This window comes from Oncorhynchus keta, chromosome 17 (genome assembly GCF_023373465.1).
Source record: "Oncorhynchus keta strain PuntledgeMale-10-30-2019 chromosome 17, Oket_V2, whole genome shotgun sequence".
Taxonomy (NCBI): Eukaryota; Metazoa; Chordata; class Actinopteri; order Salmoniformes; family Salmonidae; genus Oncorhynchus; species Oncorhynchus keta.
This window is the reverse complement of record NC_068437.1, coordinates 30069691-30085907: the sequence shown is the minus strand read 5'-3', so window position 1 is coordinate 30085907 and position 16217 is coordinate 30069691. Positions and strand designations below refer to the sequence as shown.

Genomic DNA, 16217 nt, shown 5'->3' with positions numbered 1-16217 from the left:
TCTACAGTATTATCTACAGTGTATATGTTGTATGTTCATACACTACAATTAATGACTTATGTTTTCAAACATCATAAACTTAATGTTTTGTTTATCATACCTTGTCTATGATACATGCCATACAGTATACATGTTTTCCATGTACATTGTATTTACATTTTTTTTTTACACAGCCTTTAATGATGTATGTACAGTATGACACATACTCTTTGTAGAAAAAAGGTTTGATGTCAGTGTGAATATCAGAGGATGAGCTGGTTTTCAGTTAGATTAGTTCCTGTCTGAAAAACGTTGTTAGATCTCTCAGATTGATTTGGTGTTGGTTCCATAGCAACATTTGGCACTTGGCCACTCTAACACAACTCCTGGTTGATATTGCTGTTGCGACTTAAACAGATACCCTTGTGGTAGGGCACCAGTTATAAATGCTTTATAAGAACAAATGTTTTAATAAAAAACAGATCAAATGTAAGGTATGACAGCATCTGTTACACTATGTTCACTCTCCCCCAGTAAGTACCACTAAAGCATGAAGTGATCTTGCAAATGTCTATGGCTATCGTCAACACTACACTGACATTAGTGTTCTAATCTACTCCACATTGGTTGGTTCAGAAAGTTGTTTCATTTAGCACATATTGTAACTCTATAACTGTACACTTATAACTAATCAAACAGAGCTGTATCTCTTTATTTAGTTCTAATTAAGTCTAACTTATGTCTATTTTCTACATGTAGAATCCCAGAAAACTGTAATTAATAGTAATGCCTCCAAACACATCTGATGTAGCAGTGAAAAGCTAATTGAGCTCAATGTTAACTACTCAAACACAAACGATAGCTAATCAGTTAAGTCCTTAGATCTCTCTCGAGGTCAATATATAATCTCTGTGCATTTTACATCATATCCTTATGTCCTTACATAACAGATAAATATATTGGTTTAGCTCTGCAGACTAACAGTGTCTTGTGGCGCATAGATGACTCATGGTTCAAACCCAGTAATATCGACCTACAGGTCAATAGTGTCACTGCACACGCTAAGAGCATCGATCTGTCGGCACACGTTGACGAACTCCGCTTGTACGGCCAGATCCTGTTCCAGCAACCTGCTTTCACTCAGGTCCTCTCTGCCCGCCAGCCGCCCCTCCCCCTGACTGTCCTGCGAGGTGGAGCTGAGGGTGCGGTAGTGTCTGTGGTGGGAGAGGTTGGGGAGCGTCCTGGGCAGACTGCTCTGGGAGGGGAGCTGCCCTCTCGTGGAGTGGGGATGAGAATGCGCCCCTCCTGCCCCCGGGCTGGAGAACAGACCCTGGGAAGACCCACTCAGGGATTCCTGGCACATGCAGCTGGAGTTACTACCTCTCCACCAGCGCTCAGGGGGAGAGATGGGATCACCGTGGCCTGGGAGGAAGCACCCTGGCTGGGGAGGCCGTGTAGGAGACATATCAACATCTCTACAGGAAGAGCTCCGGTAGAGGGAGCTGTCGGCTGAGCTGTGTCCAGGTTGTGAGGCACTCTTGCTGAGGTGGGAGCCAGGGGAGTTCAAGGAGAGGCTGGAGGATGCGTGGAGTAACCTGGGATGACTGAAGAGACTGTGGGGGAACAGGGTTTCGCTGTACAAGGCCTGGTCTATGCTCCGGGACAGGTCGATTGGAGAGGGGGGGCGCAGGTACATTGTGGAGTCAGTGTCCAGAACTAGACTAGCCTGGGAAGAGTCCTGGGATGCAACCCCAGCTTGAGGCATCCATGGTGGGCTGGGAGGGTCAGGGAGGTGGGGGTGTCTTGAGGTTCTGGTCTGGCCAGGGTGGGTGTTAAGGTTAGGATGCAGGTTCAGTCCGTTTGAGGGGGGGTCCATTAGTGTATAAAGGGGGAATGCTTCGGACTGGCGCTTACTGATGACATCACACACCACCAGCTTCTCTTCCTGCCCCAGGGACCAGGGGTAGGGAGGGGGGAGGGCTGGGGAGAGGGGAAGGGGGTGGCTAGGCCCTCCTGAGGGTGAGGCACAGGGCAGCTGCACCCAGGACCCCGGACGGGGGTTGCAGTTGGGTTTAGTCCAGGGGCAGGAGTTGGAGCAACAGAAGAGGAGGGGATGAGTGCCGATGATTGACAAGGACAGACACACCCCCACCTCACAGAGCCTGCAGCCCAGCTGGTAGCCCCACCAAGGCCAGGGCTGAAACCCCGCCCCAGCACTCACCCCTCCAAACCCCATTGCATGTAACATCCCATACAGCTGGAGCCCCCCACAGCTTAACAGGCACAGAGACCCTCCTACCCCAGCCCCTGCCGCCCTGCTCCACTCCCCAGCCTCAGCGAATGGGCAGCGGGAAGGCCGCCCCACCAACACCGGGGAACCTGTTACCTCTCCCTCACCATCACTCAGCCGTTGGACATGCTTGGTGTCTTGTCGTACAAAGCAGTAGAAGAGGAGGAAGGAGCAGGGGAGGAGGAGGCAGAGGAGGATGAACACTCCCTGGGGGAGTAGGAGGAGTACAGGGAGGCTGGGGAAGACATGGAAGAGAGTTATGGAGCCCAGGGAGGCCCCAAAGTGCAACAGGGAAAGGGAGAACAAGAGACAGGGCCGGGGTAGAGCTGAGAGAGGGAGGGAGAGAGAGAGGGAGAAAGGGAGGGAGAGGTGCATGCGAGAGCGGAGGGAGATGAGGAGGAAGGAGAGGGAGAAGGCAGAGGTGAGGCAGGGTAAGGGTAGCTCAGAAAGTAGGAGAGAGCCCAGAGCAGACAGGCGGTCCTGGTGACTATAAGCATCATACAGCAGAGTGAATGCTCTAGTGCCTCCAGTGGCCAGGAGGAACAGATGCAGCAGGGTGAAGTAGGGGCTTCCAGGGGGGCAGCGCAGGGGCAGGCCTAACAGGCAGAGTACAGATATCAGACCTAATGCAGCGAACACAGATCCTAGACCGTAGATGTGGACCTCCCAGGCAAAGCCCCAGGTGGCCAGAGCTGAGTTCCAATCAGAATACAGAGGCACGAAGAGAGGAGGGGTTAGAGACAGAATGGGGCGCTGGGATTTATTTGAGATGATGTCATCAGGGTAAACAGGGCTCCAGGATTGATTTGTGTTGCAGGGTGTGGCCTTGGTCTCCAGGCTGCAGTCGAGGATAGGTGTCTCATTGGTGGCTGCCTTAGGCCACACCTTCTCTGGAGACACACCTGTGAAACGGAAACAAAGATGGTTGAAACTGATGCCCAAATCAACTCCTTGCCCCTATCCCCAGATCTGAGGGCTTTCATAGGGTGAAACATCAGCGAGTGCAAAAGTACATGTTCGTAACTGGGAATCTCTAACTGGGTCAGAGAGAGAGACGGGGGGGTTGTGGCAAGGGAGGGAAAGAGTGGGCAGATTCGGTAGTATTGACCCCATTGCTGTTCTCATTTGTGAACTATTTATAGATTGCAGAAACTGGCACACTCACTAACATTACATAATTTATAACATACTATTGTAGATGCACATACCCTTTCCATATGTCTGTCCCCTATGAATACATACCATCTGAATAATGTAGATGCTTCTATTCCCTATGTGCCTACTGCCTCTTCATAGAGAAATACAGTAAATACAGTACAGGGATAGGAGCTCTTTTTTTTTTAAAAACAACCTTTATTTAACTAGGCAAGTCAGTTAAGAACAAATTCTTATTTTCAATGACGGCCTAGGAACAGTGGGTTAAAAGAACGACAGATTTGTACCTTGTCAGCTCAGGGGTTTGAACTTGCAACCTTCCGGTTACTAGTCCAACGCTCTAACCACTAGGCTACCCTGCCACTCTGCAGCTAGCTAGTTAGCTAATAGCGTTTCAATCGGTGACGTCACTCGCTCTGAGACCTTGAAGTAGTTGTTCCCCTTGCTCTGCAAGGGCTGCAGCTTTTGTGTCGCGATGGGTAGCAATGCTTCAATGGTGACTGTTGTATGTGTGCAGAGGGTCTCTGGTTCGAGCCCAGAGAGGGATGGAAGGTGAAACTGTTACATTGATGCTGCTCACCTGGATCACTGGTTGCTGCGGGAAAGGAGGAGGTCAAAAGGGGGTTGAGTGTAACTGATGTGAAATGGCTAGCTAGTTAGCGGTGGTGGGAGCTAATAGCGTTTCAATCGGTGACGTCACTCGCTCTGAGACCTTGAAGGAGTTGCTTTTGTGGCATGATGGGGAATGATGCTTCGAGGGTGGCTGTTGTCTATGTGTGCAGAGTGTGTCTGGTTTGGGGCGAGGAGAGGGACGGAAGGTAAACTGTTACATGTGCATGTGTTTGTTTTATCTTTATTTTAACAGGGAAGACAAGTTGAGATTTAGGTCTCATTTCCAAATGTGCACTGTAAAATATAACACAAATATACACACTATACCCAACATACAGTTGAAGTTGTAAGTATACATACACTTAAATACACTCATTAAAACTTGTTTTTTAACCACTCCACAAATTTCTTGTTAACAAACTCTAGTTTTGGTTAGGTCGGTTAGGATATCTACTTTGTGCATGACACAAGTAATTTTTCCAACAATTGCTTACGGATTATTTTACTTAAAATTCACTGTATCACAATTCCAGTGGGATAGAAGTTTACATACACGAAGTTGACTGGGCCTTAATGAACTAGATTTGAGTCCATTGGAGGTGTACCTGTGGATGTATTTCAATGCCTACCTTCAAACTCAGTGCCTCTTTGCTTGACATCATGGGAAAATCAAAAGAAATAAGGCAAGACCTAAAAACAAATGTACACCTCCACATTGACCTCCACAAGTCTGGTTCATCCTTGGGAGCAATTTTCAAACGCCTGAAGGTGTCACGTTCATCTGTACAAACAATAGTACGCAAGTATAAACACCAGGGGACCACGCAGCCATTATACCGCTCAGGAAGGAGACGCGTTCTGTCTCCTAGAGATTAACGTACGTTGGTGTGAAAAGTGTGACTCAATCCCAAAACAACAGCAAAGGACCTTGTGAAGATGCTGGAGGAAACCGGTACAAAGTATCTATATCCACAGTAAAACGAGTCCTATATCGACATAACCTGAAAGGCCGCTCAGCAAGGAAGAAACCACTGCTCCAAGACCACCGTAAAAAAAGCCAGAATACGGGTTGCAACTGCACATGAGGACAAAGATCGTACTTTTTGGAGAAATGTCCTCTGGTCTGATGACACAAAAATAGAACTGTTTGGCCATAATGACAATCTTTATGTTTGGAGGTAAAAAGGGGATGCTTGCAAGCCGAAGAGCACCATCCCAACTGTGAAGCACGGGGGTGGCAGCATCACGTTGTGGGGGTGCTTTGCTGCAGGAGGGACTGGTGCACTTCACAAAATAGATGTTATAATGAGGATGGAAAATTAGGTGGATATATTGAAGCAACATCTCAAGACATCAGTCAGGAAGTTAAAGCTTGTTCGCAAATGGGTCTTCCAAGTGTACAATGACCCCAAGCATACTTCCAAAGACGTGGCAAAATGGCTTAAGGACAACAAAGTCAAGGTATTGGAGTGGCCATCACAAAGCCCTGACCTTAATCCTATAGAACATTTGTGGGCAGAACTGAAAAAGCGTGTGCGAGCAAGGAGACCAACAAACCTGACTCAGTTTCACCAGCTCTGTCAGGAGGAATGGGTCAAAATTCACCCAATTTATTGTGGGAAGCTTGTGGAAGGCTACCCGAAACGTTTGACCAAGTTAAACAATTTAAAGGCAATGCTATGAAATACTAATTGAGAGTATGTAAACTTCTGACCCACTGGGAATGTGATTTAAGAAATAACAGTACAAATAAATCATCCTCTCTACTATTATTCTGACATTTCACATTCTTAAAATAAAGTGGTGATCCTAACTGATCTAAGACAGGGAAATTGTAATAGGATTAAATGTCAGGAATTGTGAAAAACTGAGTTTAAATGTATTTGGCTAAGTGTATGTAAACTTCCGACTTCAAATGTATATACATACGCACACACACACACACACACACACACACACACACACACACACACACACACACACACACACACACACACACACACACACACACACACACACACACACACACACACACACACACACACACACACACACACACACACATACTACTATACACATACTATATATATATATATACTGTATATACACATACTACAGTTCAAAAGTTTGTGGTCACTTAGAAATGTCCTTATTTGTTCATTAAATTAAAATAACATCAAATTGATCAGAAATACAGGGTGGACATTGTTAATGTTGTAAATTACTATTGTAGCTGGAAACGGCAAATTTTTTATGGAATATCTACATAGGCGTACAGACCATTATCAGCAACCATCACTCCAAAGGCACGTTGTGTTAGCTAATCCAAGTTTATCATTTTAAAAGGCTAATTGATCATTAGAAAACCCTTTTGCAATTATGATAGCACAGTTAAAAACTGTTGTTCTGATTAAAGAAGCAACTGTCCTTCTTTAGACTAGTTAAGTATCTGATCTCATACAACGCTGTGTACTAACTACTCCCTTCACAAAACAGCGCAAACTGGCCCTAACCAGAATAGAAAGAGGAGTGGGAGGCCCGGTGCACAACTGAGCAAGAGGACAAGTGGCTAGTTTGAGAAACAGACAATTCACAAGTCCTCAACTGGCAGCTTCAATAAATAGTACTCGCAAAACACCAGTCTCAACGTCAACAGCGAAGAGGCGACTCCGGGATGTCCGACAACCACCAGTCCTGCTATGTTTTGCCAATCATCTCATTTACTGTTATTCACATGGAATTAATTCACAGTCTCCCTCAGTTTAGCTGTTAAAGAAGACAGGACAGCAGGGGAGGGAGATAGTGTGTCTGTGACAGAGGAGAGAGAGGGAGTGGTAGAAATGAATGGGAGATGAAGGGGGGATTGAGAGAGGGGAGAAGAGAACGGGGATTGAAGGAGTGGGAGATGAGGAGGCGTGGAGTAAACTGCCCTGTAAAACAACCGTATTTGCTGGCAGAATACTTAACACACACACACACACTGTGGCACAGAGAAGACAGAGCAGACAAGTCCCATTACTTTCCAACACACACTTACTTCCTGCGCTGACAGAGAAGGCCGCCTCGCTTCGCGTTCCTCGGAAACTATGCAGTAATTTTGTTTTTTTTAAGTGTTATTTCTTACATTGGTACCCCAGGTAATCTTAGGTTTTATTACATACAGTTGGGAGGAACTACTGGATATAAGAGCAACGTCAACTCACCATCATTACGACCAGGAATACGACTATCCCGAAGCGGATCCTGTGTTTTGCCCACCACCCAGGACAATGGATCGGATCCCAGCAGGCGAACCAAAACAACGATGCTGTAAAAGGGGCAGACGAAGCGGTCTTCTGGTCAGGCTCTGGAGACGGGCACATCGTACACCGCTCCCGAGCATACTACTCGCCAATGTCCAGTCTCTTGACAACAAAGTTGATGAAATCCAAGCAAGGGTAGCATTCCAGAGAGACATCAGAGACTGTAATGTTCTTTGCTTCACGGAAACATGGCTCACTCGAGAAACGCTATCGGAGTTGGTACAGCCAGCTGGTTTCTTCACACATTGAAACAAGAAACAGAAACAAGCATCTTTCTGGTAAGAAGAGGGGCGGGGGGGTATGCCTTATGATTAACGAGACGTGGTGTGATCATAACAACATACAGGAACTCAAGTCCTTCTGTTCACCTGACTTAGAATTCCTTACAATCAAATGTCGACCAGCATTATCTACCAAGAGAATTCTCTTCGATCATAATCACAGCCGCATATATTCTCCCCCAAGCAGACACACCGATGGCCCTGAACGAACTTTATTTGACTCTATGTAAACTGGAAACCACATATCCTGAGGCTGGGGATTTTAACAAGGCTAATCTGAAAACAAGACTCACCTAATTCTATCAGCATATCGATTGTGCTACCAGGGCTGGTAAAACCCTGGATCATTGTTATTCTAACTGCCGCGAAGCATATAAAGCCATCCCCCGCCCTCCTTTCGGAAAAGCTGACCACGACTCCATTTTGTTGCTTCCAGCCTATAGAGAGATACTAAAACACGAAGCTCCCTCGCTCAGGTCTGTTCAAAGCTGGTCCGACCAATCTGATTCCACGCTTCAAGATTGGTTTGATCACGTGGATTGGGATATGTTGCGCATTGCATCAAACAACAACATTGACAAATACACTGATTCAGTGAGCGAGTTTATTAGCAAGTGCATCGGCGTTGTCGTACCCACAGCAACTATTAAAACATTCCCAAATCAGAAACCATGGATTGATGGCATCATTCGCGCGAAACTGAAAGTACGAACCACTGCTTTTAACCAGGGCAAGGAGACCAGAAACATGACCGAATACAAACAGTATTCCCTCCGCAGGGAAATCAAACAAGCTAAGCGTCAGTATAGAGACAAAGTAGAGTCACAATTCAACGGCTCAGACACAAGAGGTATGTGGCAGGGTCTACAGTCAATCACGGATTACAAAAAGAAAACCAGCTCAATGGCGGACCAGGATGTCTTGCTCCCAGACAGACTAAACAACTTCTTTGCTCGCTTTGAGGACAATACAGTGCCACTGACTCGGCCCGCTACCAAAACCTGCGGACTCTCCTTCACTGCAGCCAACGTGAGTAAAACATTTATACATGTTAACCTTCGCAAGGCTGCAGGCCTAAACGGCATCCCAGCCGCGTCCTCAGAGCATGCGCAGACCAGTTGGCTGGTGTGTTTATGTTAGGAAAATTATGATTAAATGATTGAACAAATCATTTGAAATGGAACTGTAACTAAGTAAACTTATACTCTGTTTTATTATATCTGATTAACAATATGAGTTCATAAAAAGGGATTGTGTGACACGGACAAGGAGTAATTAAAGTTAATGAACACCATTCCAACTGGGAAGAAAGGAATGGTTTGTGGATTAAGTAAACAGATAAGGTAGTTAACCTATGGTTGAACCGACGAAACTGAGCTCTGGGGTGTTTTAGATAAGGCTGTGAGTGCATTCGTAGGTTTTCTGTTAATTAGAACTGTCAGCTAAGTGGTGATCGATAATGGTGAGGAGTCAAAAGTTAATTCAGCTGTGTTGTGTGTCCTGTGTATGTGCTAGGGGGTCAGAATGAACACAGAATGAACTTTTAAAGTTCCCTTTGACCCGGTCTGGAGGAGGAGATTCATTTTAGGAGCAATGAAGTGACGTCATGTTATTGTATATAAACTGTTGCTCGTGGTAACGTGGCAGCGCGCTCCGAGAATAAATTATGTTACCTATTATTGAAAAGTCTGGTCTCCGTCTATTTTATGCAAACAAGAATCTTACAAATTTTCATAAAATAGATTAAGGGAATTAAATTAATGAAAACATATTGGAATAACTAAATTACAGTAACTGTTTACGGACATATCAATCCTTATCCAAGTCTGCTGTTCCCACATGCTTCAAGAGGGCCACCGTTGTTCCTGTCCCCAAGAAAGCTAAGGTAACTGAGCTAAACGACTACCGCCCCGTAGCACTCACTTCCGTCATCATGAAGTTATTATTATATTATATTATGAAGTGCTTTGAGAGACTAGTCAAGGACCATATCACCTCCACCCTACCTGACACCCTAGACCCACTCCAATTTGCTTACCGCCCAAATAGGTCCACAGACGATGCAATCTCAACCACACTGCACACTGCCCTAACCCATCTGGACAAGAGGAATACCTATGTGAGAATGCTGTTCATCGACTACAGCTCGGCATTTAACACCATTGTACCCTCCAAGCTCGTCATCAAGCTTGAGACCCTGGGTCTCGACCCCGCCCTGTGCAACTGGGTACTGGACTTCCTGACGGGCCGCCCCCAGGTGGTGAGGGTAGGCAACAACATCTCCTCCCCGCTGATCCTCAACACGGGGGCCCCACAAGGGTGCGTTCTGAGCCCTCTCCTGTACTCCCTGTTCACCCACGACTGCGTGGCCATGCACGCCTCCAACTCAATCATCAAGTTTGCAGACGACACTATACAGTGGTAGGCTTGATTACCAACAACGACGAGACGGCCTACAGGGAGGAGGTGAGGGCAGTCGGAGTGTGGTGTCAGGAAAATAACTTCACACTCAACGTCAACAAAACAAAGGAGATGATTGTGGACAGGAAACAGCAGAGGGAGCACCCCCCTATCCACATCGATGGGACAGTAGTGGAGAGGGTAGTAAGTTTTAAGTTCCTCGGCGTACACATCACGGACAAACTGAATTGGTCAACCCACACAGACAGCGTGGTGAAGAAGGCACAGCAGCGCCTCTTCAACCTCAGGAGGCTGAAGAAATTTGGCTTGTCACCAAAAGCACTCAAAAACTTTTACAGATGCACAATCGAGAGCATCCTGTCGGGCTGTATCACCGCCTGGTACGGCAACTGCTCCGCCCACAACCGTAAGGCTCTCCAGAGGGTAGTGAGGTCTGCACAACGCATCACCGGGGGCAAACTACCTGCCCTCCAGGACACCTACACCACCCGATGTCACAGGAAGGCCATAAAGATCATCAAGTACAACAACCACCCGAGCCACTGCCTGTTCACCCCGCTATCATCCAGAAGTCGAGGTCAGTACAGGTGCATCAAGCAGGGACCGAGAGACTGAAAAACAGTTTCTATCTCAAGGCCATCAGACTGTTAAACAGCCACCACTAACATTGAGTGGCTGCTGCCAACATACTGACTCAACTCCAGCCACTTTAATAATGGAAAAATGTATGTAATAAATGTTTCACTAGCCACTTTAACCTCTTGCTCCTACCCGACACGCAGGCGTCCCATCTAGACATCTGGAAATGCAAATGCACTACGCTAAATGCTAATAGCACTCGTTAAAACTCAAACGTTCATTAAAATACACATGCAGGGTACTGAATTAAAGCTACACTCGTTGTGAATCCAGGAAACAAGTCAGATTTTTTAAATGCTTTTCGGCGAAAGCATGAGAAGCTATTATCTGATAGCATGTAACACCCCAAAAGGGGAGGTAAACAAAATAATTAGCATAATCGGCGCTACACAAAACGCACAAATAAAATATAAAACATTCATTACCTTTGACCATCTTCTTTGTTGGCACTCCTAGATGTCCCATAAACATCACTATTGGGTCTTTTTTTCCGATTAAATCGGTCCATATATAGCCTAGATATCGATCTATGAAGACTGTGATCAAGGAAAAAAAGAACTTTTTATAACGTAACGTCATTTTTTTAAATTAAAAAAGTCGACGATAAACTTTCACAAAACACTTCAAAATACTTTTGTAATGCAACTTTAGGTATTAGTAAACGTTAATAAGCGATCAAATTGATCACGAGGCGATGTATATTCTATAGCTGTACGTCTGGAAATAATGTCCGGGTAAATCTCAACCAAAATATCAGGTCGGAGACCGGAAGAAAGGCGCTACCTTGTGTCCGTTTGACCAAGAAACAAATCGTAGGCAAATGACAAGACTGTTGACATCGTGTGGAAGCTGTAGGTATTGCAACCTCGGCCCCATTTAATGTGGTTCACATTCAACAATGGGTTCTAGTGGCGCATGGATATATTTTCGCATTATCAGTGATCAGATTTTCCTGGGCTTTTTGATGAAACGCACGTTCTGTTATAGTCACAGGCGTTTTATGAAGCCAGTTTTATAAACGTCTGAGTATTTTCTATCCACACATACTAATCATATGCATATACTATATTCCTGGCATGAGTAGCAGGGCGCTGAAATGTTGCGTGATTTTTAATAATATAATAATAATATATGACATTTAGCAGACGCTTTTATCCAAAGCGACTTACAGTCATGTGTGCATACATTCATGGGTGGTCCCAGGGATCGAACCCACTACCCTGGCGTTACAAGCGCCATGTTAGAAAAAGTAGGGGGTAGGAGTAACAGGTTAAACTATGCCACTTCATATAATGTTTACATACCCTACATTACCCATCTCATATGTATATACTGGACTCTATACCATCTACTGCATCTGGCCATCTTGATGTAATACATGTATCACTAGCCATTTTAAACAATACCACTTTTATATGTTTCCATACCCTACATTACTCATCTCATGTATATACTGTACTCTATACCATCTACTGCATCTGGCCATCTTTATGTAATACATGTATCACTAGCCACTTTAAACAATGCCACTTTTATATGTTTACATACCCTACATTACTCATCTATATATGCCATTTAGCAGACGCTTTTATCCAAAGCGACTTACAGTCATGTGTGCATACATTCTACGTATGGGTGGTCCCGGGAATCGAACCCACTACCCTGGCGTTACAAGCGCCATGCTCTACCAACTGAGCTACAGAAGTAGTATCTCATGTATATACTGTACGCGATACCATCTACTGCATCTTGCCTATGCCGTTCTGTACCATCACTCATTCATATAACTTTATGTACATATTCTTCATCCCTTTACACTTGTGTGTGTATAAGGTAGTTGTTGTGAAATTGTTAGGTTAGATTACGCGTTGGTTATTACTGCATTGTCGGAACTAGAAGCATAACCATTTCGCTACACTCGCATTAACATCTGCTAACCATGTGTATGTGACAATAAGATTTGATTTGATTTGACTTCAACAGAAAACATACTACCACTAACTACTATGTACTGGAAACATAAAATACACATTTCCTGACATCAGAGGTAGGATGTTATGAAGGGAATATATAAGGGGATACTCGTCACACTTCCACAGTAAATCAGTTAATTCACCACCAGTGTTACACAAAATAGAAAAATAGGACAATTATTTCTGATCAATATCCTATTCTTTCTTACTAACATCCTGTGAGGGTATTGTAAAAGCGGACATATAACTAAAAGACTATAAGAAAAGACTATAAGAAAAGACTATAAGACGGGAATGGGGGTTGGATTTGAGAAGTTTGTCTTACCTGTGTCTGTTCCTGAATCTGTGAGGTTTTCTGTGTCGTCCTCCAATTCTGAGAAGTCTCCAGTCTCCATCACGATATCTCCTTCCATCATGTCTCTGTGTGGGGTGGCTGGTTGGTCCAGAGATAGCAACCCTTTGTCTGTGGCCAAGGCTATGGGTTGGTCTTGGTCCGGGTGAGGAGTGGAGCCTAGCTGTGCTGTCACTGGGGTTGGTAAAGTAGGCCTAGTGAGTGGATTAAAGCCTGGGGTCTCTGTATAGTCAGAGCGAAAGTGAAGGATGGGTTTTGGTCTACCAATACTATCTCCATTCTGTGGGAGTGACAGATGTATCAGAGGAGTCTGTCCATCCTGTGAAGTTGTTAGTGGGGATCCAGCCTTCTCCCTGGTGTTGCTCTCTTTCAGCTCATTTTCAGGATCTCCATCCTGGATCCTGTCTGGTAGTCCATTCCTAAATAAGGTCCCAGTTGGGGGTTTGATTTCCATCCATGCAGTGACACTGTCTGCCTCTGTGAATCTGAATGTCTCCAGCCCTGTTTGTCTGGGGACAGTTTTAGGTGACTGCTCAGGGCTTTCTAGCAAATCATGGTATTCACCAATAGTTCCTTGAAACTCGTCTGTGTAGTCCTGTTTCTCAGTTTCCTCAGGTTCCAGTATGGGGCCCCTCAGCCCTGGAAACCAACCCAGAGAGTTGGCCATTCTGGCTCCAGCGTTGAGGCCTACCAGAGCCCAGGATGCCCCTAAAGGGCTGTGTGAAACCTGTACATCTATCTGTGTGTCTGTGTGTGGGTGAGGTGGTGCCTCTGTCGCCAGGGGGAAGGCATGCAGATGGAGGGGAGGAGTGAGGGAGAGGAAGAGGAGGAGCAGGAACAGGAAGAGAGAGATACACATCACAACAGCCATAATGGAGACCCTATAGTATAATTTTCTCTGTGAAGTCACATGATGCAGGTAAAAATCGCTGTCCAATCACATGATTCCCAGCGAACTCCTCTTTCACCTCGACCCCACACACCTTAGTATCAGCTCACCTGCAGAACACAGACAACACACACCTCAAAGTCAGAATACAAAAAACTGGAGCCATATCCCTCTTCACTCTTCCACTAGAAAACAACATACCCTTCAATGTATACACGCATACCCCGTTAGATTTTTCCATGCCTCTCTCTGCCAATGCTCTCAGGAAATAGCACAGCAGTCACCATATATATTCCTACATACCCAGCTAGGACATTTGGTTCTTTGGAAGTTGTGGGAACCTACGTCTTTGGTTTCCCATTGGTTCTGGGAACAAAGTCATACGTTTCCTGACCAGTAAAACTTAACGTTTTTTAAACATGTTCTGGGAACGTTCATTTTTAGGTTGTCGGGAGGTTCTGAGAACATTTTACTATGGGTTCCTGAAAGTTTTCCTGGGAGGTTTTGTTAATGTTCTGAGAACAGAAATGAGAGGTTATTTAGAGTTTTTTTGTATAACTTCCATAAAACATTCACTGAAAAAAAAAAGACTGCTAGCTTAGGTTAACAGTTTTGAACTCCAGGTACAGATAGGGCACATGGAAATTCATTTGCTTAGGAATTAATCATTTATGGCACAGCATCAGTGAGATTTGAACCTACAATCTTCTATTCTTTAGCCATGGAACTAGTCCACTGCGCCACCAGGATGGAGCTAGTATTTATTTTTACTCGTACAAAACTGTTCATGGTCTATTCAAACGGACCCCATTTCAGAGGACACAAGCACTCATTAAAATCAGGTGTGGCCAATTAGTGGGCTCGACCAACACACCTGAACACACTTAACAAGACATAGGATAGAGAGAGTTTTGTTGATGTAGAAGACGGAATGTATAGGATTTTCAATATAATAATGAAAAAGTTATTTGAACATTACTAATATTTTCGTGTCGTTTTTATGGAACGTTTTCATAATGTTCTGAGAACATGCCTTTAAATAGAACCACAAGGAAACCTGAAGAACGTTGTTTCTCAACGTTGTTAAAACATTTTTTTGAACATTACTTAAAATAGAACCATGAGGAAATCTGTTGGAAACGTTTTGCTGAAGTATTGAAATTCCAACAGAAGAACGTTGTTTCTTCATATTCTCTGAACTAATTGAGAAAATGCTCAATGTCAAACCAGTAGGAGAACAATCCTAGAACATGACAAAAGATATATATTAAATGTTACCATGTTTGAACTTTTAGGAAATGTTCTGTTAAAGTAATGAAATACCAAGAAAATAACGTTATTTTGTCAAGTTCCTTAAATGTCCTGAGAAATGTTCCAAAGCCAAGCAACTATCCTGCACCATTCCCAGAACATTGTGGGAAGGTTGTATGCAAAATAACCATAGGTCAACCCGCCTTCAACAAGTGCTAAGAAATATATGCTGTGTGCTAGCTGGGCACACAGCAACACCAACAATTTCAATTTCTTCCTCTTGATCATTGTCTCTCTTCCTTAGCCCTTCACAACTCCCCAAACCCTACCTCAATCTATATCTTCTGGATGCACACACACACACACACACACACACACACACACACACACACACACACACACACACACACACACACACACACACACACACACACACACACACACACACACACACACACACACACACACACACACACACACACACACACACACACACACACACACACACACACACACAGCCTGTAGTACTCACTGTGCTGCGTCCCTCTGCTCTCCATCAGACAGACAGGAGAGGGAGAGGTCCCAGCTCAGCCAGACAACATCCCTCTCTGTCCCACACCACGCTCCTGCTGCTTCCGTTGCTGCTGTAAAGATCCCTCAGTCTGTCTGTGTGTGTTAGACTGAGTTACAGGTTCACTCTGCTCACTCCTCTTCTCAGTATCACTCACACACTCAGTATGCTCCTTCTTTCTATCCCTCCCTCCCTCGTTCAAGGGTGTGTGTGTGTCTCTCTCTCTATGATGTGTGTCAGGAATGCATGGTTCCCGTGGATACACCTCACTGGGCAAATAATTCATCAGTGCGGTCTGGTCGTATTATGGGATGGGAGCCAGTGGGGGACAAAAAGGGTTGGGCGCACACACACACACTGCAGATAAATATGCCTGTAAGAAGGAATCGTTAACAAGAGGGTGGTATTGTGCATGGAACTAACTATCAGATCAATATAGTGTATTGGATGTCATTTGCAGCTGGAGTTGAACCAACCCTTCTGTCATGATTAACATAAAAGC

The 16217-nt window shown here is 44.8% G+C and overlaps 1 protein-coding gene across 1 annotated transcript; it reads right to left on the bottom strand.

Moving 5' to 3' along the window:
* Nucleotides 1–4: 4 nt before the first annotated feature.
* LOC118396155 (proline-rich transmembrane protein 4-like) lies at nt 5–16197 on the bottom strand. Its single transcript, XM_035790269.1, has 3 exons — nt 15677–16197; nt 12978–14003; nt 5–3171 (listed from the first exon to the last, which is right to left on the bottom strand). The coding sequence occupies exons 2-3, from the start codon at nt 13873–13875 to the stop codon at nt 1013–1015; spliced, it is 3057 nt and encodes a 1018-aa protein (XP_035646162.1). The 5' UTR covers nt 13876–14003; nt 15677–16197; the 3' UTR covers nt 5–1012.
* Between the last annotated feature and the right edge of the window lie 20 nt (nt 16198–16217).